The 27,596-nt window shown below is 44.9% G+C and overlaps 1 protein-coding gene across 1 annotated transcript; it reads right to left on the reverse strand.

The window, feature by feature from the left end:
• Positions 1–1,104: 1,104 nt before the first annotated feature.
• Positions 1,105–23,786, reverse strand: LOC147465038 (P-loop containing nucleoside triphosphate hydrolases superfamily protein). Its single transcript, XM_086517621.1, has 9 exons — positions 23,600–23,786; positions 3,603–3,711; positions 3,424–3,505; positions 3,253–3,338; positions 2,582–2,685; positions 2,271–2,401; positions 1,925–2,018; positions 1,781–1,836; positions 1,105–1,434 (listed from the first exon to the last, which is right to left on the reverse strand). Exons 1-9 carry the CDS (start codon positions 23,645–23,647, stop codon positions 1,308–1,310), a joined length of 837 nt encoding a protein of 278 aa, XP_086373747.1. The 5' UTR covers positions 23,648–23,786; the 3' UTR covers positions 1,105–1,307.
• Between the last annotated feature and the right edge of the window lie 3,810 nt (positions 23,787–27,596).

The raw sequence follows: 27,596 nt of genomic DNA on the forward strand, positions 1-27,596 counted from the left end.
GAGATGTCTCGGATAGTTCCTGCTAGAGTACACAGACGTAGGGAGAGCTTGCTGAGGGCATTAGGGGAAAGACAATCTCAGAGCAAATCACAGATTTCTTTACACCAACCAGAGGAGAGCCAACGGAGCAATCATTACAAGCAAATCTTAGAGCCTACTCATACTAGAAGTACATTGCTTGACCGAGCCACTGAGCTTGGCAGATCCAAACGCCCACGACCTCACGAGGTCTCCCACTACCGACGAAGGCTACAACAAAAGATACAGATTACTCTAGCTCGACATGCAAGACGCCCAACCAAAGTACCGACCATGGAGGAGGTCGATGAGATCCGACAACGACCAATGAGAGATTTCATTTGAACCCCCCCCCCCCCCCCCCCCCCCCCCCCCCCCCCCCCCCCCCCCCCCCCCCCCCCCCCCCCCCCCCCAAAAAACCGACCAATGGCATCATGTAATAATAAACAAGATAAACATAAAAAACAATATGCCTTCAAACTTTTGACATGTCTTTAAGGACAAAAATCCCTTAAATTTCCAAATTCTGCTCAAGTGTGGTAAGGGTCAAAGGAATAAAACAATAAGAATCATTATAGGTGACAATTTTCATGGAGTGCAACAAGTAGGATAGATATTTGAATCAAAAAGGTTTCTTCTTTAATTGTAGGATTCATGAAGACTGCAATTTTAGGACTATATAATAACAAAATGCCTTCATTTTTAACTTTAAAATCTCTTCGTTCTAAAATAAGAATCCTTGACGTAAACTACATTTTGAGGATATCACTGCGCCAAAATTTGGACAAAAAATGTAAAAACCTTAAAATAGCTACAGGTAAGCAAGCACCATCAGCATGGATTAACCATTCTCATATGATGTGTTTCAGAAATGAAGAGAAATATATATAGGCACTATACGCATAGGCTACCTATTTTCACATTGATTGCTATAAAAGAAAATATACACCATAAGTCAATATACATAAAAACAGTGAAGTCAAGAAAATGTAAGGTATTTGCAATTTAGGGTTTAGCTTTTGGTTGCTAAAAAGTTCACTGATGACTACCCTATTTTGCAGATGTTATCAATTTGTTGATTGTTCCTAGTGCTAAATTGCTGAACTTGCTATTATTATCAGCAGTAATAAGTACAAAAAGGGTCAGATATCTAATCATTTTTTACATTGTCTGGTGTTTAAGACTCCTTGGCATGCAAAGGCAGTGCTTGCTAATCTACATCAAGTGATTTACATCACGCAGCTTGTGTAGCTATCAAGTACAAGTCAAAAATCAAATTTAAGATATTCTCAAAACCCACTTTCCTCATCATCTGCATCCGGTGCAGTAAAATCGGGGTCGAACTCTTTCACCTTCACCTCCGCATCCTCCCCAAACTGAATAGCATTGTCAATGTGTGATAGCAAATAATGAATGCTGCAAAATCAACAATTCTTGAGTGCGCTTGTCCACAAAGAAGGGAGCAAAACGATTATGGTACTATTAGCAGGGGTGCATATGAGCCATAGAGATTGTTAGTTATGCAACATTTGATGAACACTAAGTCTGCAAATGTATCAAAATGTGGTGATAATGTATGGTATGTGGATACCCAATCAAATGACCAGCCATCTATACACACACACAAATCGTTACTAAGGCTAAACTCCACCACATCACATCACATCACTATGTATATATACATGCACACAAACACACACACAGATATATATGGAATGTAAGAGAAGGATTATATGAAGCTGCCTCACATCATAACACAAACCTTTTCTCTTTCCTAATGTCGAGTGGTATGAAATTAACCATACTATAGTCATCCACCTGCAGCAGAACACCACATACGTATCAGAGCTGTTCTCATGAACCACATAGTCAAATCAAATCGAGGCTTGAGTAAACAAAAAGGTACAAGTTCTGCAAGAGAGTGGTTCAACTTCGAAAATCGCGGCGCCATTTGCTGATTCAAATCTGCCAATAACAACCTAGTATCAGGGTCCAAAAACCTGCCATAAAGAGTACCTTGAGATCCACTTTGCTTGTAATGTAGAATCTCTAGTTGCATCTTTGTATAGAAATTGCATCAAAATCACAACACAACCTTGGACTTGGTTTAAAGAAAATGGAATCCAATGCTTCACTTGTAGTGTGAAAGAGAGGAAAGGAGAAATGACAGTAGATTGGCCCCAAAGATTGGCGCCCCTCGTCACAAAATGACTTACAACATAACCATAGAAGCACTTGTTCATAACACTCACTTCTTAATGCCTTTCTTGTCTTCTAGCAGGTCCATTTTGGTCAGCACGTTGATGTGTGGTAGCTCCAGCTGTATCATTGCAGAAAGGGAAGCTAGGCAGCCACTAATGTACTTTGCCATATCCGAAACAAACTGCGCAGGACACAAAACGGTAAGTACTTCCAGATCCTTTATTGGCAACGGTAGCCCGAAGGGAGAGCAAAATGAAGCATAGGACTACTTACACAAGGAATTACGCTACATAGATAAATAGACAATATTATGGAGCCCAAAATCCATAGGAGGAGAAACACTAAGGCAGTTGAGCTACACCTGGCTATCAAGCAGGTACACGGCACAAACTTGAAAGTCCCAATTCTTCAATTGATCGACAAAGCCCCGTAGCACTGGAATATGTGAGTACAATTCGATTTGTCCTACAGAATAAAGTATTCATGTGTCACAAGTTCTTACATACAAAGCGGATATTTGAGTAACATCAAGTGAAAAGGATGAATATACTCCCCCTTCACAAGCAAAACAGCTAGGCACATGCACGCACATGCGCATGCTCAACACACTTTTTTTCTTGGTAAATTGCTTTTGAATTACTAGTGAGAAACCTCAAAATGAGGAAAACCCCCAAAGTATATCAGATACAAGAAAAGCCCACGTTCTAGTGAAAAAACACACACACACACACATTTATTTATTTTTTATAGTAAATCTGTTTTGATTAATTTACCTGTGGGAAACCTCAAAGCAAGGAAAGCCCACCAAAAAGATCAGATATAAAGGGCGGAACACCACACACACACACACACACACACACACACACACGCACACTAAAACACACACATGAGGCAACCAAACAAGCCCTGCAGACAAACAAAAAAGCGGACGAAAAAGGAAAAAGAAATGGAAAGGAAGAACTTCCGAAACAGAGGACCCTGCACAGAGGGCATGCATAACAGGCAGCTCTAAATAGTCCTCAAAAGTAATACCAGGACAATCAAAGACCAGATAATCGTCATCGATATAATCCTCCAGCTGCTCAGATAGCCAATCATCAAGATTTTCCTCCAAGTATCTACAACTTAGTCATGGAGACTACCGCAGTTAAATAACCGCTAGACATACATGAGCATAATGAAGCCACAAGCAGGTGAGGATACTCCATGCAATAAATCAGTCCACCATTTGGTCCAAGATGCAACTCTTCCATAACATCCTCCAATGAGATCAATTCCCGTATATCTAAAAATGCCAGGACCCAAAACAGCTTTTATGGCAACCAGAAGGAAAACTGGCAACAATATGGAAATCTTAAATAGAAGAACCTTGTTACACTCACCAACGGCCACTGGGTAGCTAAAGTGCTCAGCTGCCGGATCTAAATTTACAACATGAACGACCCGACCTATGCTCTCACAATGCTGGTGCAAATTCGCACAATATGTTGACTGCATTGCAAAAAGGAGAATCACATGAGACTTCATTCTTCAAGAGTATTCAAAAGGAGCATTTAAAGTCAAAGCTTTCCTTGTCAAACCATTCTAAATCTCTAAGCACATCTTAGCCTTTAGATAGGTCAAACCTTTTTGTATGTATGTCAGCATAAACATAAATAAACAAATATATACATATATCTATATATGTATATGTATGTATAACGCTAGGGTTGTGCCATCGCCATGCCTACCAGCAGCACATCCTCCTCCCTCTTTAGCGCTCCTGCTGCCCTTGTTAGTCCTGGCAGCCGCTGCTGTTGTGCTGGTGCTTGCTCAACCTCGAGTGAAGTGCTGCCCTTGTCATATCTGCAGCCATGTTGCGGCTGCACCACAAAACACAGCCCCCACACACACACGCCCCCCCTCTCTTCCCTCTCCACCGCCTATGTAGCATCTGTGCACCCTGGTATTTTTTGTCTTGTGTGTTTGATTTTGTTTTTTCACAGGATGTTTTCTGTGTTTGTCTTGTATCTCAGGCTTGTTCTTTGTTTTGTCTACTTGTGTCTCTATTATGTTTGCATTTTGTTGTGTTGCATGTGTGGACTGACCATGAGTGTGTGCAAGGTGGTGAGGTATGTAAGGTACGGTACGTATTTGGTCCGTCTTGTGCGTAGGACCCAATGGATTGAGTTGTTAGGTACGTAAAATTCGTATGTTTTATTTCAAAAGCCAAAAACCTACAATACGGTCTGTATTTCACAAAAAAAAATTAAGTATCACTAGAGGGATGTTAGTTCACTGTTCTACAAACCAAGACTGCCACAATTAAACATTTAACAGTCTGAGGCTTTCATATGAATACCAGTCGAGTCATGACCCCTTGCTCGACATCCAACATTCAAGTGACAAGAACAAATACAATTCAAACTTAGAAGCTTTAGTTCTCTCTCAAATATACATAACCTAAAATTTGAATTTCACAACAAACTAGTTACTACAAATATCACGACTTGCCAATTTTCACACTATGCAACAGATGAGACTCAAGAGGCAATACAATTCATAAAAGTACCGATATGACATAGATGGTAAATCATAATCCCATCAAAATACCAAGATGATAGAATCATGATTCCATACCAAAAAAGAACATTCAATGATCCATAATCCACAAACAAAGCCACGAGTCCGGACTCAAGAGTCAACAAAACTAAAAAGCATGGTAGCCACAGCTGCAAAGTACATACTACTATTGCCTACATGAGAATAGGATACTCAAAACATCCACATCGGACGGGAGAGAGTCGAGACTAGATCACTTGCCGCGAGTGAATTTGGGGAAGTCTCTGCGCAAGGCTTTGCAAATGACAATACTGCTCACTGTTGCAGAGAATTGACTGCAAAATTAGGCGCTAGGATAACCACAAGAAGGGTGAAGCAAAAAATACCGACGCACTGCGTTTTTTTCCAATCCAAAAAAAATACCGTACAATACGGATCGGTACAGTACGTGTAAGGTGCAGCGGAATGAATGTTTGCGCTTTGCTCAAGATGAGTGCTCCGAACTGTGCTCAAGGTTCCTTTTGTTCTTATGGAAGGTAGAGCCTTCCGTTCTTAATGAGAGTGTGCTATGATCACAAACAAAGTGAATGGACACTGTGCGTGCAAGTGTATGAGACTGAGAGATAGAGAGAGAAGAGAATACGACACCAGAGACGTTGTAAAACCCTCCTCCGAAGGCCCCACTCTCGTCGGCGAGAGTGGTCTACTTATGATTGCACAATCTGGTACAAAGTGTATGCATGAGACCATGCAAGTCTAGGCTATGTCGGCGATGATGACGGTGAGGACGAGACCGACCTAAGGGCTGAAATCTGCAATCTTTCTACTACTGTCCAAAAACGCTATGGGTTGAAATCTACGACTAGTCCAAAAACGCTGAAAATCTGTAGGTTTAGGGCTGAAAACTGAGGTTCTTCAAGGCTGAAAACTGAGGTTCTTACCGGGCTGAATCTGCTACCTTTTAGGGCTGATCTTGCAGGTACTTCAATGATGAAGAACACTGCATGCTGAATCTGCAAAGGCTGAAATTGGGACCAAAAACGCTAGAGGCTAAAGTTCCAAAAAACGCTAGGGAAGCTGGTCCAAAAACGCTAGTTGTTGGACTTCCAAAACGCTAGGTGCTGTGATCTGCTTGCGGGAGGATCTGATGCCAAAACGCTATCTGCGGTTGTCTTTTGGGGATGGTGTGCTGGTGCAAAAACGCCAAGCAATGGCTCTGCAAAAACGCTAGGCTTGAGAGGATCTTACGGGGGAATCTTGCTTCTTGCTTGGAGGGAATCCACCAAGTAGTCTTGTTGAGAAGTTGCCTGCTGAGCTTGGCTCCTGTTGCCTCTTCTGCCAAATAGTGCTAGCTCTAGTTTGCTTATATACAAACTTAGCAAAATTGCCCTACCTACTTTTGTTGGAAAGTCACTTAAATTAATAAGTGCAAAATGCCAAAAATAGGTAAAATAGGCTAAATGCATTGAAAAATTCCCTTAACTGATTCTAATGGATTCTTATGGGAATGCTTATGATCATGCTGTGTGCAACCAGAGGACATGCATCTACACTAAGTGACTGGGCATGCACGGTCTACGAATAGACTCACAAAAAGTGTCAGATCACTTCTAATCTAGACTGACTGGACTGATTGAACCCTGATCATGTTGTAGCTTGTCCACGGACACATAGGGTTGGATGTGTCACGTGACATCCCCTCCTTTTCAAAGTGAGGTACTAGTACCGAACTGTATGGCGTCGAGGGAGATCGCCACTAGCATCCGAAATCCTGGAAGGGACTCTTCGCCGGCCCACTCTGATGTGTGGGTCGTGCGGTACTTGAACTTCATAAAGGTCTGCAACGCTTGCTTCTTTGGGCCGCGCCGAAAGCGACACAAAGTCTCCTGTGGCTCCTTCAATGCTTCAACTTCGTCGAGAGTCATGCTTCTTTCTTCTTCAAGAATCTCCATGGCTGAAAATTCCTGAAACCACTTCCAACACAAAAACATGAACGTACTCATTCCATATAAAGTGAGTGGAAAAAATCTTGTCTTCCTCAAAGACTGTGCATGCAATGTAGATGAACCAATAGACGGAATGCCAAACCATTCACCACACACACGCAAACAATGAGATCGAATCTCTCTCTTATGATCTAGAGCAATCAACTGTGGCAATTCACAACGGAAATGCCCATGCTTGGTGCTCATACTTTCATGTGCTCTTTCTACAAATGTGTCATGCCAAGGAAGAGACATGGAATGTGACTTCCTTACATACGTACTTTTTAGCTTTTCATGAACAATCCGCATACATTCGTGCCCATTCATGAGTGAAACGTGCTCAACGTACAATATGTCATGCCTAGTAAAAGGGATCACATAAAGACGCTGACTAAAATACAGGAAACGATCATGAATGAAACACTCGAACAATGCGTGCGTATCAATCATGCGAACACATAATACTTCTTGTGAGGGTTCTTTGGACTTAGGCTTGAGAGCCAAGATCGGTTCTTCATGAATGATCAAATCGTCCTGTGGGGGTTCTTTGGACCTCGACTCGAAAGCCAAGATTGGTTCTTCGTGATTGATCGAATCTACAACGAGGTTAGCTTCGCTAGAAAAAAAGCATCCACTAACACATCATCCTTGTGAACAATCACATCATCTTCATGCAAATCCTCATGCTTGTGAAAAATCACATCTTGATCATGCAAATCATCATGCTCGTGAGAAATCACATCTTGATCATGCAAATCATCATGCTTGTCTTTATCATCCAAATCACCATGCTTATCATTGTCAATCAAATCATCATGCAAATCATTGTCAATCAAATCATCATCATGCTTCACACAATCATGCAAATCCTGTGTATCATGCTTTGGAGAAGAAGAGACTAAGAGAGTCTCCTTTTCCCGAATCTCTTGCATCGGTGCCTGCACTTGAGAAAAAAGTCGCAAGAACTCTTGCATGCGTCGCTCGCTCTGTTCTTGTCTTGCCTTTCTTTCTGCTTTGTCTTCTACGTGTCTGCGTTTCATTTCTGCCATTCTTGCTACATTTCTTGCTTCGCGTTCTAAATTCCTTTCCATAAACATCAGCTCCAACTCCTCTATAAGAGTTAGTGCAATCCTTGGTGTAGATGGGGAAGGGTCAGAAATTGGGAAAATTCTTCTTCGCCTCTCTCATGCTCATCACCTCCGAGCGAAGTATCCATTCCGCTTCGAGTGATGACCATTCTGAAGTCGTGGGTTCTTGTGGGTTCTTGTGGTCTTGGGTTCTTGGGTTCTTGAGGCTCTTGAGGTTCTTGAGGTTTTCTTTCGCTTGCAATCTGTGTTAGAGAAGGATCTTCTCTTCACCCGAGTTCTATTCCTTTCCACGGGCGCACCCCTTGACGGCCTTGCGCTCACACCAAGGTTGCTTTTTCCCACCTCACGTCGATTGGCCGGCCGCTAAGTGCACGGTCCGCTCTCAATGAGTGAAAAGAGAGACAAGGGGAGACTGGACAAGCCCTTCTTTCTTGGGATTCCTGTCACTCTTCAAAAACACGATTAGGAATCAACACGCCCAAGCGAACTTGGGTTCGTACAACCGCAACAAGCAAAAAAAAATTCTTGTGATTCTTGTGGTTCTTTCCTTGAGTGATACAGAACACTGCCAAAGCTCTGATACCAATGTAAGTGTAAGGTGCAGCGGAATGAATGTTTGCGCTTTGCTCAAGATGAGTGCTCCGAACTATGCTCAAGGCTCCTTTTGTTCTTATGGAAGGGAGAGCCTTCCGTTCTTAATGAGAGAGTGCTATGATCACAAACAAAGTGAATGGACACTGTGCGTGCAAGTATATGAGACTGAGAGATAGAGAGAGAAGAGAGATACGACACCAGAGATGTTGTAAAACCCTCCTCCGAAGGCCCCACTCTCGTCGACGAGAGTGGTCTACTTATGATTGCACAAAGTGGTACAATGACAATGCAATGGACTGATGCAACTTGGGACTATGTTGGTGACGACGACGGGGATGACAAAGACGACTTAGAGGCTGAAATCTGTGGTCTTCTATCTGCTGTCCATAAAAACGCTATGGCTGAAAATCTGGGACTGTTTCAGGGTGGCTGAAAACGCTGTTTTGGCTGCGTTTTTGAAGGCTGAAAATGGCGATCTCTTGCGAGTCTCTAGGGCTGAATCTGCTGCTGTATGGAATGCTGAAAACGCTGCTGCAAATGCTTCATTTACGGCTGAAAATGAAAACGCTGGCAGATCTGGTAGCGTTAGTACGCATCCCAGAGAGGGTCTTGCTGGATTCTGCGCTCAGAGAGCAAGTGGTGACTCTTTGGACGGAGGGCTTAGTGAAATCAGCCTGTTTAATCCAAAAGGGCGGTAGACTTTAGACTTAAACCTTATTTGCTTTCACCCATTTAATTTGTCACCCACTTTACCTGTACTTTCAAGACACAACAAAGGGGAAAGGGATACAGGCTGCTAGATTGCACCTGTATGAGAAGACCGACACCAGATTGGCCCCTAAATAGGCGCCCCTTTCGGTATTTCTTTATTCTTTAAAAGAGGGAATAAACGTTGTGGTTCCCTACAAGCTGCCCCGCACAACCTTGGCTGAATTTCAACTGTTCTGGCCCGATTTCGGCAACATAACTGTACTAGGACCCTTCACAGTCAGTATTCCCACGCATTGGATGACTTTCCCGACGCATACGGACACTTTGCAAAACCTGGCGAGAATCTGCAGCACGCTGAATTCTCTGTTTTCTGCCCCGAAAATGCACCAGATCACTTGTACAGCGGTCCCCTCGCGTCCCCGAACGTCTTGGGGGTATTAGGGTCCGTTTAGGGCCAAAACCCTAAACCTGCAAAAATACACAGCAGACTGTAACTCACTGTTTCGGGTTCCGTTTTGCCTGCCGGTCGCATCCGTAGCAAGTCCTCGAGCTCCCGCACCTGTAGGGCTACTTGCCCTTTGAATCGGACGAGATTTTACACGTGAAACCTCTCCGAATCACCTGTACCTACGGGGGATTAGCCGCTAGCTAATCCAGTACCTGTGCAAGAGGCTCTTGCCTCGGCAATCGCGCATGAACCCACACAACTGTACATTGGTCAATTGAAAAGCCCACTAGAGGGGCACAACATACTACCATAGGGGAGAGAGAGGGCAGTGCGTAGCGTGCAGGGCATCACTCCTGGCACCGCATTGTACATAAGAGGGAAAGAAAGCACTCCATAGCTTTCAACCTGTGAGACGGAAACTGCAAAATGAGCCTCTCTTCTCTAAAATCAGCGCCACTTCTTCATGCATGAGGAAAGTGCACAGAAATGTGCCACTTGGCACATTTACAGGCCATTTCCCGTTTCGGGGTTGCCGCCTAAAAATCTCCCGATCGGTTGCCCAGTTGGCTTCGCGGCAAAGTAATAAAATGTTCCCCTTGTCATTCCGGAGATAATGACGCGAAGACATTTTCAGGTCCCAAAATAGCAGTTCCCTAAATTTTAGGAGATGCTGCCATTGTATCTTTCTAGGTCATCTGACCCTCTTTGTACACTGCAGCCACACCCAGAACTGAAAAGTAGCCTCTGTAGCAAAGGATTCCACTTTGGCTAGTCAATGACCCCACTTTGGCTAACCATAGTCCTTGTCCAACCTTAGTGCTCTCTTGCCCTCACGCGTGGACTCTCTCTGAATAGTTTCACACTAGCTATGCAATGTAGGGCAGTTAGATTTCCTGAGGGGTGTTTCCAAAAAGTGAAAATAAATAAATAATAAGAAAGAAATCAACAAAAAGGATAGATAGTAGTCACATGCTGGTGACATACCTCCCTCTTGAAATCTCAAACGTCCTCGGTTGCATCTATGTCGTACATGCTCACAGTCAACACTGGTGTATTCAGCACCTGTCGACACATACATGCTCATTGTCAACCCTGGTGTATTCAACACCTCGTCGACACATGTATTGCCTGCGTGTGAACCCTTTCCCAATGACATAGTGGTAGCTTCGCACTCTGCCATTGTTTTGAGTCATTAACTTTCCAATGACAAAATGGTAGCTACGCATTTTGCCACTGTCTTTTAGTACACGTTGGATCCAGTAACACTTTCGAGCATACCCAAACCGACAGTTTAAGAATGCAATTACACATGTACCCTTTAATAGAAGCAATTACTGTATACTGACAAGAAATACTCACTTCTATAGCACTAACCACACTTTTGGACATTCCGTAAGAGCAATTGCCAAACTGACAATCTGTACAGTTCTAACATTCATGTAACATGTACTTGATTTGAGCTCACTTTAAATACCATGTACATCATTTCTTTCAGAAGCCATTGTCACACTGACAATCCATGTAGCTTTGAAAGTCAAGGGGTCAAGGTAGGTTGCAAATCGAAGGCTTCAAGGTAAAGTGATAACACAGTTGGTGACTCTGCAAGTTCACCTTCTTCCATCCACTTAGCATCCATTGGTGGATAGTTTCTGAACTTCACCAAATAACGCCTAGCAACCTTGCCTTTCACTTTTCTTTCTTTATGTGCCAAAATCTATTCCGGGACCAAGATCTCGTCAAGTTCCTCGACTTCCGGCTGATCTTCAGCTGGCATATCCTCTGGCACATCACCCACATAGGGTCTGAGAAGACTCACATGAAATGCATCGTGAATCTTCCAACTCTCAGGCAATTTCAGCCTATATCCAACATCATTGATTATGTCGCATACTTGAAAAGGCCCATAGTAACGCATGCTGAGCTTTGGAAACAGTCTTTCCTTGCCCTTCATCTTCTTTAACCTTGCTTTTTCAAAGCGTAGAAGCACCCAATCACCAAGTGAAAACACCACGTCACGACGGTGACAATCAGCTGCTTTCTTTTGCTTTGCCTAAGTCTTTTCTAAGGCCACTTTGACCTTCTTGTACATTTCATCCATGTCGTGAACATACTTGTCTGCTTTAGATATCTTGTCCTTTGTATGCAGTATGGGAGGAACTTTCTTGCCACCTTCAACTATCTCAAAAGGTGCCGTGCCAGTTGATGAATGCACTGTATTATTATTGTATGTATACTCCACCAATGGCAAATACTGCTCCCACTTTCCTTTATGCTCTGACACGTAGCACTTCAACAGATCTAGGACAGTAGAATTTGCGTCTTCTGACTGCCCATCTGTTTGAGGATGAAATGACGAAGAGAATTTTGAGCGTTGTGCCCATATTCTCAAACAAGCCTCTCCAAAACAAACTTGTCACGTGGATCACGATCGCTAACAATCGACTGTGGCATGCCATGATACTTTAAAATATTGCTCATAAACAAGCGTGCCATCTGATCTGGCTTTATCTTCTTCCTGACACGAATAAAATGAGCCTGCTTGCTGAATCTGCAAATGATGGTCCAAATACCATCGTTTCCTGTCTGCGTTCTCGGAAGATCAAAGATAAAATCCATAGCAATACTTTACCATGGTTTATCTGCAATAGGTAGTGGTTGCAATAACTCTGGTGCCTTTTGTCTGTCAAACTTGACCTTCTGGCATATTAGGCATTCTCGCACAAAGGCATCCACATCTCTTCTCAATGTAGGCCAGTAGAAGAATGTCTCAACTGCTTTAAGTGTAGCATCGATACCACGATGCCCTGCATACGGTGGGACATGACTCTCTTCCATAACTTTGCGTCGCAATGGCTTTGTGACACACAATCTGCCATGCATCATCATAAACCCATCTTTGAGAAGATAGTGTTCATGACGTTGTCTATCCATTAGCTGCTCGAAGACCCTTGCAAAATCTTCATCATTTGCATAATGTTTCCTCATATCATCAAGTTCATGATGATAAGGAATTGACACAGCTGAAATTTGTGGCTTCCTTGACGAGGCATCAACCACAACGTTCTTCTTGCCTTCCACATGCACAATCTGAAAATGGAACATGGACAAGATATTTGCCCATCGCATATGCTTCTCAGATAACTTTGCCTGCGTTAAGAAGTATCGCAAGGTCTAATGATCCGTTTGGACAACGAAATCTGTACCTAGCAGGTAGTGTTTCCAACTTAAGAGCGCATGAATCACGACCTGCAGTTCTTTTTCATAGACTTGCATAGTCTTTTCTGGCCCTTGCAAGATTCTACTCTCATAGGCTACTACCCTGCCATCTTGCATTAGCACTGCACCAATGCTACTACCGCAGGCGTCGCACTGGACCACAAATGACTTCCTAAGATCTGGCAACACAATGACTGGATCTGAAGTCATCTTTTCCTTTAGGAGATTAAAAGCTGAAATCTCTTTCTGTGTCCATCTAAAGGTGACTGCCTTCTTTTGAAGAGCATGTAAAGGTGAAGCAATCTCAGCGAAAGTGAAGCAATGCAGGGCAGTTAGATTTCCCGAGGGGTGTTTCCAAAAAGTGAAAATAAATAAATAATAAGAAAGAAATCAACGAAAAGCATAGATAGTAGTCACACGGTGGTGATATATTACCCCCCTCTTGAAATCTCAAACGTCCTCATTTGCATCTATGTCGTACATGCTCACAGTCAACACTGATGTATTCAACACCTGTCCACACATGTACAACACATACATGCTCATTGTCAACCCTGGTGTATTCAACACCTCGTCGACACATGTATTGCCTGAGTGTGAACCCTGTCCCAATGACATAGTGGTAGCTTCGCACTCTACCATTGCTTTGAGTCATTAACTTTCCAATGACAAAATGGTAGCTACGCATTTTGCCACTGTCTTTTAGTACACGTTGGATCCAGTAACACTTTTGAGCATACCCAAACCGACAGTTTAAGAATGCAGTTACACATGTACCTTTTAATAGAAGCAATTACTGTATCCTTGACAAACTGTCAAGAAATACTCACTTCTATAGCACTAACCAAACTTTTAGACATTCTATAAGAGCAATTGCCAAACTGACAATCTTTACAGCTCTAACATTCATGTGACATGTAGCTCACTTTAAATACCATGTACATCATTTGTTTCAAAAGCCATTGTCACACTTACAATCCATGTAGCTTTGAAACTCAAGGGGTCAAGGTAGGTTGCAAATCGAAGGCTTCAAGGTAAAGTGATAACACAGTTGGTGACTCTGCAAGTTCACCTTCTTCCATCCACTTAGCATCCAGTGGTGGATAGTTTCTGAACTTCACCAAGTAACACCTAGCAACCTTGCCTTTCACTTTTCTTTCTTTATGTGCCAAAATCTATTCCGGGACCAAGATCTCGTCAAGTTCCTCGACTTCCGGCTGATCTTCAACTGGCATATCCTCTGGCACATCACCCACATAGGGTCTGAGAAGACTCACATGAAACGCATTGTGAATCTTTCAACTCTTAGGCAATTTCAGCCTATATGCAACATCATTGATTATGTCACATACTTGAAAAGGCCCATAGTAACGCATGCTGAGCTTTGGAAACAGTCTTTCCTTGCCCTTCATCTTCTTTAACCTTGCCTTTTCAAAGCGTAGAAGCACCCAATCACCAAGTGAAAACACCACTTCACGACGGTGACGATCAGCTGCTTTCTTTTGCTTTGCCTGAGTCTTTTCTAAGGCCACTTTGACCTTCTTGTACATTTCATCCATGTCGTGAACATACTTGTCTGCTTCAAATATCTTGTCCTTTGTATGCAGTATGGGAGGAACTTTCTTGCCACCTTCAACTATCTCAAAAGGTGCCGTGCCAGTTGATGAATGCACTGTATTATTATTGTATGTATACTCCACCAATGGCAAATACTGCTCCCACTTTCCTTAATGCTCTGACACGTAGCATTTCAGCAGATCTAGGACAGTAGAATTTGCCTCTTCCGACTGCCCATCTATTTGAGGATGAAATGACGAAGAGAATTTGAGCGTTGTGCCCGTATTCTCAAACAAGCCTCTCCAGAACAAACTTGTCATGCGTGGATCATGGTCGCTAACAATCGACTGTGGCATGCCATGATACTTTAAAATATTGCTCATAAACAAGCGTGCCATCTGATCTAGCTTTATCTTCTTCCTGACAGGAATAAAATGAGCCTGCTTGCTGAATCTGCAAATGATGGTCCAAATACCATCATTTCCTGTCTGCTTTCTTGGAAGATCAAAGATAAAATCCATAGCAATACTTTCCCATGGTTTATTTGGAATAGGTAGTGGTTGCAATAGCCCTGGTGCCTTTTTCCTGTCAAACTTGACCTTTTGGCATATTAGGCATTCTCGCACAAAGGCATCCACATCTCTTCTCAATGTAGGCCAGTAGAAGAATGTCTCAACCGCTTTAACCGTAGCATCGATACCACGATGCCCTGCATACGGTGGGACATGACTCTCTTCTATAACTTTGCTCGCAATGGCTTTGTGACACAATCTGCCATGCATCATCATGAACCCATCTTTGAGAAGATAGTGTTCATGATGTTGTCCATCCATTAGCTGCTCGAAGACCCTTGCAAAATCTTCATCATTTGCATACTGTTCCCTCATATCATCAAGTTCATGATGATAAGGAATTGAGACAGCTGAAATTTGTGGCTTCCTTGACAAGGCATCAGCCACAACGTTCTTCTTGCCTTCCACATGCACAATCTGAAAATGGAACATGGACAAGATATTTGCCCATCGCATATGCTTCTCAGATAACTTTGCCTGTGTTAAGAAGTATCGCAAGGTCTGGTGATCCGTTTGGACAACGAAATCTGCACCTAGCAGGTAGTGTTTCCAACTTAAGAGCGCATGAATCACGACCTGCAGTTCTTTTTCATAGACTTGCATAGTCTTTTCTGGCCCTTGCAAGATTCTACTCTCATAGGCTACTACCCAACCATCTTGCATTAGCACTGCGCCAATGCTACTACCGCAAGCGTCACACTGGACCACAAATGACTTCCTAAGATCTGGCAACACAATGATTGGATCTGAAGTCATCTTTTCCTTTAAGAGATTAAAAGTTGAAATCTCTTTCTGTGTCCATCTAAAGGTGACTGCCTTCTTTTGAAGAGCATGTAAAGGTGAAGCAATCTCAGCGAAATTTCGGATGAACCTTCTGTAATAGGAGTATAGTCCCAAGAAGCTTCGGACATCGTGCACCGTCTTCAAATCTGGCCATGACTTGATTGCTTCAACTTTTGCAGGATCCATTCTTTGAGACAATATGTCCCAAAAAGTGAATCTCTTCCAGGAAAAATTCACTTTTCTTTGCATTGATGAGCAATTATGGCTGCGTAGCTCTGTGAACACAATGGCCAAGTGATGCCTATGCTCCTCTTCATTCTTTGAGTAGACTATCATGTCGTCAAAGAATGTACCAACAAACTGCTGGTGTGGACGGAAAATTCTGTCCATCATCCTATTGAACGTAGCAGGAGCATTTGTGAGACCAAAGGGCATCACTAAAAATTCGTAAAGGCCAAACGTTGTTCTAAAAGCAGTCTTGTGCACATCCTCTGATCTAATGCGGATCTAATGGTACCCACTCTTTAGATCCATCCTACTAAACATAGCTACTCCTAATTTGTCCAGAATATCATCAATTCTAGGTATAGGGAACCTATTCTTGATGGTATTCTTGTTCAGTGCAGGGTAGTCGATGCACATACGCCATGAGCCATCCTTTTTCTGCACCAACACTCGAGAACAGAATGGAGATGAACTGGGCTGAATCAGCCCCTAACAGCTCCTGCACTTGGCTCATTATCTCTTTCCGCTGAGCCGCACTAACCTTGTACGGGGGCTTATTTGGTGGGCTACTGCCTGGCACCAAATCTATCGCAAGGTCCTCGGGTCTCTCTGGCGGTAATTGAGACGGTAATGAATCGGAAAAACAGTCACTATACAGCTGTAAAAACATTGACCTTTCTTTATCTAACACAGATAAATTTGATTCATCACAATCTGACACTTCACGTGCAAAAACCAAGTACGCAGAAAGATGCTTTTTCATTACAGAAGTAATAGTAGAAGCTGATACAGTGGGAATAGACTCCCCTTTAAGCTTTACATCCAGAATGTGAGTCTTTCCCCTGCTCTGTACAGTGATCTTTTTGTTGTAGGCATCCATGATTCCCTGTACACGAAACAACCAAGGAATACCTAGCAACACATCACATCCGTCCAGTGGCATGATTCAGAATTCTTCAGCATCTACATAGGACTGGATATGTAGGCGCAACTTTCCAATGATGGGTGTCACTGCCTCTGTATGGCCAGGACATGCCAAACCTGCCTCTGTTGTATACCCCATCTCTTCAAGTCTGATTCCCAGCTTTGAAGCCAATTCTGGGGAAATGAAGTTGGCTTTGGCACCTGGATCAAAGAAGATAAGGACTGTTTGATCCCTGACCTTTCCCCATGCTCTGCAAAGCTCACTTGCATCTGAATTTGGCTTGTCGCCCACCATATCTGGCACAGACCAGCCATGGGGCTCTTTCCTTTCCTGTCCTCCTTGTCTTCAGAATCAGCTGGCCTTTTCTTTTGAGAACAATTATAAGCAATGTGGCCAGGCTGCTCACAGATAAAGCATTTGTTCTCTGACCTCGGGACCTTCTTTTGCTCTTCCGACTTGCGAGGAAAACGTCTTTTCCATTTCTTTGCTAGTCCCATTTCTGATTCAGCCGTAGCTTTGCCTTGCCTTGCGTTGGCTGGCTCCTGAGTCCCTTTAGGAACCTCATTGGGAACCTACTTCTTCGCTGAATTTTTCTTGGCTGATCCTTCCTTGACGCCAGTATTAAATTCACAATCTTCTCCCTTGAGCAAACCATTGCCAATGTTTGCTACCTCGATGAGCTGCGTCAAAGTAGTGACTATGGTCTTCGTGCAGTACTTTCTCAATCCTTTGGGTAGGCCACAACAGTATTTTTCAATCTGTTCTGTCAATGGCACAAACATATAGGAAGTTACTGGAAGTAGAGCTTTCCAAAACTTCCGATTGTAGTCATCCAGATTCTTGCAAGTGGCAGCATTAAGCTGGTGCCATTCTGTCATGACATCTGCTTCAAAGTCGTCAGATAACCATGCTGCTGCAAAAATCTGCTTGAAGTAAATCCATGGTCCTGAATATATCATCATCCATCTATGGTGGTCTTGAAGACTCACCCACTTCATGTGTCTGTTGACCCTGCGAAGAGGAAACCTCTTCAGTCACATCATCGGGTCTGTCATCCATAATTGCAATCTCATGTGTCTGATCTACGATCCCCTGTGTTTTCAAGCCCAAACTGACCAAGGCTCACTTCTATGGGAAAAAGTGATTTAATCCCGGTGATGGAACCATGAAACCGGCCTGTTTCATCCAAAAGGGCGGTAGACTTTAGACTTAAACCTTATTTGCTTTCACCCATTTAATTTGTCACCCACTTTACCTGTACTTTCAAGACACAACAAAGGGGAAAGGGATACAGGCTGCTAGATTGCACCTGTATGAGAAGACCGACACCAGATTGGCCCCTAAATAGGCGCCCCTTTCGGTATTTCTTTATTCTTTAAAAGAGGGAATAAACGTTGTGGTTCCCTACAAGCTGCCCCACACAACCTTGGCTGAATTTCAACTGTTCTGGCCCGATTTCGGCAACATAACTGTACTAGGACCCTTCACAGTCAGTATTCCCACGCATTGGATGACTTTCCCGACGCACATGGACACTTTGCAAAACCTGGCGAGAATCTGCAGCACGCTGAATTCTCTGTTTTCTGCCCCGAAAATGCGCCAGATCACCTGTACGGCGGTCCCCTCGCGTCCCCGAACGTCCTTGGGGTATTAGGGTCCGTTTAGGGCCAAAACCCTAAACCTGCAAAAATACACAGCAGGCTGTAATTCACTGTTTCGGGTTCCGTTTTGCGTGCCGGTCGCATCCGTAGCAAGTCCTCGAGCTCCCGCACCTGTAGGGCTACTTGCCCTTTGAATCGGACGAGATTTTGCACATGAAACCTCTCCGAATCACCTGTACCTACGGGGGCTAGCTAATCCAGTACCTGTGCAAGAGGCTCTTGCCTCGGCAATCGCGCATGAACCCACACAATTGTACATTGGTCAATTGAAAAGCCCACTAGAGGGGCATAACATACTACCATAGGGGAGAGAGAGGGCAGTGCGTAGCGTACAGGGCATCACTCCTGGCACCGCACTGTACATAAGAGGGAAAGGAAGCACTCCATACCTCTCAACCTGTGAGACAAAAACTGCAAAATGAGCCTCTCTTCTCTAAAATCAGCGCCACTTCTTCATGCATGAGGAAAGTGCACAGAATGTGCCACTTGGGCACATTTACAGGCCATTTCCCGTTTCGGGGTTGCCGCCTAAAAATCTCCCGACCGGTTGCCCAGTTGGCTTCGTGGTAGAGTAATAAAATGTTCCCCTTGTCATTCCGGAGATAATGACGCGAAGACATTTTCAGGTCTCAAAATAGCAATTCTCTAAATTTTAGGAGATGCTGCCATTGTATCTTTCTAGGTCATCTGACCCCCTTTGTACACTGCAGCCACACCCAGAACTAAAAAGTAGCCTCTGTAGCAAAGGATTCCACTTTGGCTAGTCAATGACCCCACTTTGGCTAACCATAGTCCTTGTCCAACCTTAGTGCTCTCTTGCCCTCAGGCCTGGACTCCCTCTGAACAGTTCCACACTAGCTATGCAATGTAGGGCAGTTAGATTTCCCGAGGGTGTTTCCAAAAAGTGAAAATAAATAAATAATAAGAAAGAAATCAACAAAAAGGATAGATAGTAGTCACATGCTGGTGACAGCTGAGACTTGCACGACTCTCCTGCTGACAGAGTGGCCTTTGGACTTGCTCAGCTTAGTCAGCTATTTCTCCAGGAGTCTTCGGCTCGCCTGGCTGCAGCGAGAGAGGAGGAGCAATGTCTCCGACGGGGCATTGCTTCCTTGCAGAGGAAGCAGGAGCAGCATCCAGACAGTCCTTGGTTGGAGGAGCAGTTGCAACAGGCTCGCCAGGAGCTCGCCAGCACAGAGGAGAGACGCCATGAGTTTGCTTTCCATCGACAGGCAGCTCAGTGGACCCAGGTGGGTGACAGAGTGACAGGCACTTTCTTTGAGGCAGTGGGACCCTGGCATATGCATGCCAAGGTCAGTCAGTTGAGAAGGCCCGACGGGTTGGTTGCTTCAGAGCCAGAGGACATGCGTGCAGATGCTACTGACTTTTACCATGATCGACTGTCTGCAGAGCCTCAGTCAGAGCGTCAGGATGCATGCAGAGAGCAGGTGTGGGCACAGATGCCTTGTCATGTGACTGAGAAGATGCGCCAAAGGCTTGAGTTGCCTCTTCAGCTAGAGAAGCTACACGCAGCCCTTAAAGCAGTTCCCCGTGGTAGCTGTCCAGGTGAGGATGGTTTGACTCCCAGCTTTTTCTTGGAGTACTAGGACTTGCTTGGCTCAGACCTCTGTAGCGCTTTTCAATACATCCTACACACAGGAGAGATGCCTGACAGCATGAGTGAGGGCCTGATTTACCTCATTCCCAAGGAGGGTGGCTCCTTGGATGAAATTCGACAGTGGCGGCCCATCACCATCCTCAACTCATCCTACAAAATTCTTGCCAAGGCTCTGAGTTTGAGGATTCAGCCACTTCTAGAGAGCATTATACATGGGACACAAACAGGTTTTGTCAAGGAGCGTAGTATCCTTGACAACATCTTTACTTTTTGGGAGGCTTCTGCCCTTGCGCGGCTCTGTGGTGAGGATCTGGTGATACGTCTTCTCGATTTTGAAAAGGCCTACGATAGAGTTGACTGGGACTTTTTGGAGGGCACTCTTCGCAGGATGGGCTTCTCAGATGCTTGGATCAGAGGTGTGTCAGCTTCGTACAGACAAGCACACAGTCGGTTACTTTTGTCAGGAGGTACAGGTGATCGTTTCATGCTCACACGTTCGGTCAGACAAGGCTGCCCTCTTGCCCCCTTCCTCTTTCTGTTCTATGCTGAGGCGATGAGCAGGTTTTTGGTTTCACAGCAGGTTGGTTTACGCAGCCTAGCGCTCCCTATTCGGGGAGATGAGCTACTGGATGCTGAGTTTGCAGACGACTCAGCCTTGGTACTTGGGTGGCCAGGAGGCCAACCTTAACAGGTGTGAGTAGGCTCTTGAGACCTTTTGCTGTGCATCAGGCGCACTTATCAACTGGAGAAAGACTATGGCTTTCTCGGTTGGTAGTGTTTCTACGCCTGATTGGATGCCACGTGAGGGTTTCAGATGGATTCCCCCAAGGATTGCAGTTCGTTACTTGGGCTGTCAGGTTGGCTTGGACTTGTCTCCCGAGCAGGAGATTGCTCCTCTCCTCCCGTCCATCGAATGGAAGTTGTTATATTGGAGCTCCGCACGACTCTCTGGCAAGCAGAGTTGTAGTGGCCAACCAAGTGTTGTTGGCTACTATGTGGTACATCACTTCGTGTTGGATTCTTGTATCAGCCAGGTAGAGAGGCTGATCAAGAACTTCCTTTGGTCAGGACGCGACACTCAGATAGCCCGGGCAAAAGTGGCTTGGCAGGTCATCACTCTACCTTGTTCTCAGGGGGGGTTGAGGATCATAGACCCAGCACAGCAGAGCAAAGCCCTTCTTGGGAAGTTTGTTGTTAAGAGGACTGCTTCCAGGGGAGGAGACCTGGAAGGAGTTTTTGCTTCAGCGGCTTAGAGCTAGAGTACCTCAGGCTGGAGGCCCTTGGAGACCTTCCACCAGATGGATTTTCACAGAAAAGGACAGAGTTGGCCTCGGCAGGAGACTAGAGGACCGTTTTGCTCTGAGCCTTCTTTGATCCTAGGAGCAGCTGCGGAGAGGCTTGGAGCAGCACACCAGCCTACCTGCACGGAGAAGTGCTTGAGACAGCCTCTTGTTTGGAACCCCATGGTCAGCACTCAGAGAGGCCACTTGGTTGGTAGTAGGCCTCATGTTTCCTGGGGTCCCATGGTAGATGGTCCAACACGCACTTTAGGTGACTGGCTACAGTTCTCAGGCTTGTCAGAGGAGCTTCAGAGCATCCAGCTTCAGGGCATGAGAGGGGTGCAGAGCATGTGTCAGGACTCGGGACATCACAGAGGCAATACCAGCTGAGTGGCTCACGCCTCTCGAGTCAGCAGCGCCCAGATGGATGGGGGCCTTCACACGACTGGAAGTTCTCATCGCAGTTCGAGCTTGCTCAGAGACTGTTTCCTCCCTGTTTTTCGAGCTACAGAGTGAGGGACGCCTACACCGAGTTTCAGTAGAGGCCCCACAGGTGGCAGAGTGCTGTTTTCAAAGGATCGAGTGGTGGGCATCTGTGGGAGGATTTTGTCTCATAGATCCTAACCCAGCAGCTCTTGCGACTGGCCACTGGAGGCTGTGGGCTTGGGAGTGTTGTCCACTGGCACGAGTGCAGTGGGATCCTGGGGAGTGGTTTTGGAGAGACCCTTTCTTGTCAGCCGACCACCCAGGTGTACCTTTCTTTCAGTACACTGTTCGTCTGGGACGTCACACACTGGCAGCACGGAGAGAGGCTCTTCCTGCTGCAACACCTCATTGGCAAGAGGAGGGTCCCACAGCTGAGTCCCTGTCAGCTTTTTGGGCAAGGTTGTGGGACTCCACACAACCACGGCGAGTCACTTTGTTCCAGTGGCTGGTTGCACATCAGGCTACAGCAGTTGGGAGGGAGCTGGCTTGTACATAGTGGTCTCTCGGCAGCATGCGCAACTTGCGACCATCCTGTGGAGAGTCAGCGCCACTGTCTTTGGGATTGTCCTTTAGCACAACAAGTTTGGCTTCGGGTCCTTCGGCTGATGCCAGATCTTTCCACAGCTCGGCAGTACACTTGGAGGGCAACTGCTTGATCCACTCTCACTGGCCCGGCACTTCAGTTTGAGTTCTCCTCCACCAGCAGGATGATAGTGTTGCAGCGGGGTCGACCTACACTCCAGCCTGCTACAGAGCTTACTCCACAGGAGTGGTGCAGTGAGAGAGAGGAGTGTTGGGAGCTCATCTGCGGTCTAACACTCTGGTTCATCTGACGGGCCCGCTGCTTCCGCATCTTCGAGGCTCGCCTTATACCACCAGCAAAGACTGTTCGGGATCTTTGGGTAGAGCTGGTCCATACTCTCAGAGGACAGTTTGACTCCCTAATCCTAACCCTAGCCAAGCAACAAAACCCTGTCGAGGGGCCTAAACCCTAATAGAAGAAGAAGCAGAAGAAGGAAAGACCCACTTACTGAAGATGGCAGAGAAGGATTAAAAATCCTAGCTCGACCAACTTACAAATCAATGGCCGAGGGACCTAAACCCTAAATAAAGCAGATCTCTCACACAAACAACTTGCACCCTGTACGAATCTACCCACTTTTTTCGAAGCCTTCTGAAGATGTGGCAACATGTATGGATAGCCCTATGGGCGCATGCTTTTGGACCTACAGCTTTTAGATGCAATGCTTTTTATGTACCTGCTTTTGTATAGGCCAAGGGCTCTTTGTGATTATACCTACAGTAGATGCAAAGCAGAGCCACAGAGTTGTACCTTGTTAAAGCAATATAAAGAAATACCAGCCATTGCAATATGGGAGTGAAACTCCGTCACTCTGTGTCTCGTGTGGATTCTCTCTTTCTTTTTTATCAGTTGTTTTGAAGTGCTAAAAGTGTGTTCCAATGTGTTCTTTTCAATTGGCATGTGGTGTCGTTCCGTTACACACTCTATATTCGTAGTAGGGATCGCCTCTCTCAATAGGGCAAGAAAGGTTCTTTGCTCTAATACCACTAAAACCAGCTTGCCCCTAGCACTGGCCCTTAACCCCCCCGCCCCCTCCCTCCCTCTCTCTCTCTCTCTCTCTCTCTCTCTCTCAAATTTGAAAGCTACTACGCAGCTCAGGCACTTACTTTGCCACTTCCAGCGGGGCCGATGACCAACTGGGCGTAGCGAGGCATCCCAACCCGCCGTGCGTTAGTCCCTGTGTTTGACTGTAGACTGGAACGAGAGTGCCTTTGCGCGCAACTTCCTCACAAAGACTTGAAATTCTGCTGGTCACATTATACTTTATACTTACTCTCATGTAGGTGATCGCTCATGCCATTTTTGAAAACTAACGAGTGTGTGAGAGCTCGTTGTTGTCATTTACAATGGTGGTGTGATGAGGGAGAAGAGCATAAGAAGCCCTTTTGTCACAAAGGGTGATGGTGCCCTCGCTTACATTCTCTCTCTCCCGCTAACTAATCTAATTAACAAGGGCCTTGACAATCATTGTGGTTTCAAGTACACCATACTTTGATGTACATGTCAACCAAAGCTTACTTGGATTTTTATTTCCAACAACACCTGGTTGTTATTTCCATTAGTTTGCTCAAGCTCCAAATTCTTGACATCTTGCAGACCATCATTAGCTCATTTGCGTGAGCGGGGCATCCAACAACAAAATAGTGGGGAGAAAAGTAAGAGATATTGAGCCTTAGAGAGAGAGAGAGAGAGAGAGAGAGAGAGAGAGAGAGGATCTAGAGAATGCTTGCATGCTGTAGCATGCAAAGCAGCTTGGCCACCATCAAACTCTTTTGAAAACTTACAACCTACAATCTTGCCCTTGCCCATAGGGTTGCTAGAGGTTGCATTGTTCGTTGAGAGGAGGGTTGTCTAGAGGCGAATGTTGCTACATGGTAGCGTCTCTGATCCATAGCTACATAAGCCTCCTCTCTCTCTCTCTCTCTATATATATATATGTGTGTGTGTGTGTGTGTGTGTGTGTGTGTGTGTGTGTGTGTGTGTGTGTGTGTGTGTCCATCGAGGTGACTAAGGTGTGCTTGTCCACCTCATGACTCAACCACCCTTCGCCATGACTCCTAGCTCAACCACAAGTCCACCACCACACTTCCCCAACTCTCCACCTTCCCGTTCAACCATCCTTGGTCGACTTCCTGGCCCTTAGCTCAGGCATGCCAACACTATCTATATAGGCCCTACATTGACACACACGCACACACACACACACACACACACACAGCTACATTTCTTAGTTTAGGCCCTAGTATTGCACAGCTCTACACTCAATCTCAAAGACTATGTGTGATCAACAAAGTAGGAGAGAGAGAGAGAGAGAGAGAGAGAGAGAGTCACAGAGAGAGAGAGAGAGAGAGAGAGAGAGCCCTACATTTCTTATGTTAGGCCCTATTGCAAACCTCTACACTCAATCTCAAAGACTATGTGTTATCGACAAAGTAGGAGAGAGAGAGAGAGAGAGAGAGAGAGGCCCACATTTCTTAGTGTAAGCCCTATTGGATACCTCTACACTCAATCTCAAAGACTATGTATGATTGAGAGAGAGAGAGAGAGAGAGAGAGAGAGAGAGAGAGAGAGAGAGAGATGCATGAGTGCATAAAGTTTCGATGAGGCCTCTCTCATTGCAAGGCGAGATATCCAGGGCGGGTAACATTGAGAGGGCATGTTAGGGAGAGCGGAGTCGAGACATAGACACACTTTTTGCCACCTCCGCAAGAGAAGCTATATTCAACATCAATAAAACCAAAACAAAATTAATCCAATCTTTTTTTATTTTTATCTATTTATTTATTTATTCACTTTATTTCTTTTCTACTTATTTATTTATTGATAATGATGATTGTGGGCTTACAACATGCACGTAGAGGGTCTAGCATCTTCTCCCTTTATTTTCACATGTGGTTGTAGCTCTCCTTAGCTTTCAACTCTTTAAAGTGAAAGGGAGTGTTGATGCGGAGATTTTTTGACCCTATGTAAAAAGGCCATGCTTTTTAACATGGAATGGAATATAAAGAGGATGCTCTCTCTCTCTCTCTCTCTCTCTCTCTCTCTCTCTCTCTCTCTCTCTCTCTCTCTCTCACACACACACACACACACACACACATACACACACACACACACCACGTAGATGCCTTGTTAATAATTTAGGTGCACAAAACGAATTAAAAAAACATCACAATACACGACGCTCCAAACGCTTGAACTTTTAGTTGACGACCGCCTTATTTTTAGAGGGTAAAGGAGCATTGCCACTGCATCAAAGGAGTGGAGGAACCCAAGCAGAGTTGCACCTTGCGCTTGGGCTTCAAGAGAAGTTGTGAGCAGTATGGTTGTGGGAGGAGACCACTTCTTTGATCCATCGGCCGTAGAGCAGAGAGCACAAAAGGTAGAAGGGAAGTGAGGAGAAAGGTGTTCAAGCAAGTAGAGGAAGGGCAGATGTATGAACATTGTTTACAATGTCTCGGTGTACAATATTTTTCCCTCAAGACGTGTTGCCTTCATCAATATTGTGCCGGCTGGCAGCTACTTGCTTATACGTATGTGCTAGTGATATTACATGTAGTCAAGGGCCTCTAAAGGTAGCATTGGTCTCCCTTTATTTTCACATGTGGTTGTAGCTCTCCTTAGCCTTTCAACTCTTTAAAGTGAAAGGGAGTGTTGATGAGGATATTTTTTGACCCTATGTAAAAAGGCCATGCTTTTTAACATGGAAAGGGATATAAAGAGGATTCTCTCTCTCTCTCTCTCTCTCTCTCTCTCTCTCTCTCTCTCTCTCTCTCTCTCTCTCTCTCTCTCACACACACACACACACACACACACACACCACGTAGATGCCTTGTTAATAATTTAGATGCACAAAACCAATTAAAAAAATATCACAATATATTTGCACTTTGAGCAACTCACGGGACGCTTCAAACGCTTGAACCTTTAGTTGACGACCGCCTTGTTTTTGGAGGGTAAAGGAGCATTGCCACTGTGTCAAAGGAACCCAAGCAGAGCTACATCTTGCGTTTGGGCTTCAAGAGAAGCTGTGAGTAGTATGGTCATTGGAGGAGACCACTTCTTTGATCCATCGGTCACATAGAGCAGAGAGCACAAAAGGTAGAAGGTAAGTGCGGAAAAAGGTGTTCAAGGAAGCAGAGGAAGGGCAAATGTATGAACATTGTTTACAAGGTCTCAGTGTACAATATGTTTCCCTCAAGACGTTGCCTTCGTCAATATTGTGCCGACTGGTAGCTACTTGCATATACGTAGCTGCTAGTGATATTACATGCAGTCAAGGGCCATTAAAGGCAGCATTGGCAGCTTACTAGATATCCTAGTTTGACCCCTACCATCTTGCATGCATGCCATACCAGCAAAAGGAGAAGGGAGGGGGGGATGATAATGGTTGCCTAATTAATCTCAGTCTGTGTGGGCACAGCTCCATCCCCACACATAGTAGAAGGGAACAACTCCATCCCCACATATTGTAGAAGTGTCTTATCATAATATGGAAGAGAGAGAGAGAGCATTAAGAAGCGCACAGGGGGGAGATAGAGTTGTGTTACATGACTGATTTTGATGTGTGTGTGTGTGTGTGTGTGTGTGTGTGTGTGTGTGTGTGTGTGTGTGTGTGTGTGTGTGTGTGTGTCTGTGTGTGTGGGCTGGTTGGTTGGTTGTGACCCGCTAGATGTGAGTTGCCACGTTGGCTACGATTGGATTAAGGGAGGGAAGGGCCAACATCACCTCCCATGGCTCCACGAATTTGCAGCCGTGGAGCTCCATCCCTGTCTTTTTTATATAGATATACAGATGTGGGTGATAAGTGATGCCTTTTTTTTAAATAACCATTTTCCAATGGATTCTTGGGAGATTATTTAAGTAGATCTACCACATTTTAAAGTGAACTAAAGTCTCGCAATCATGAATGGCTCTCTCGACCTATACACCCCTAGCTCACACAAAGTTACCAGTTCCTCTCTCTCTCTCTCTCTCTCTCTCTCTCTCTCTCTCTCTCTCTCTCTCTCTCTCTCTCTCTCTCTCTCTCTCTCTCTCTCTCTCTCCATGCAAGACTAAATCATTTTTGTGCTAATTTACGTCCTTAGTCTAAAGCCAATTGTTTTT

The sequence above is a fragment of the Adiantum capillus-veneris genome, chromosome 1, assembly GCF_014529385.1.
Source record: "Adiantum capillus-veneris isolate H3 chromosome 1, ASM1452938v2, whole genome shotgun sequence".
Lineage (NCBI taxonomy): Eukaryota > Viridiplantae > Streptophyta > Polypodiopsida > Polypodiales > Pteridaceae > Adiantum > Adiantum capillus-veneris.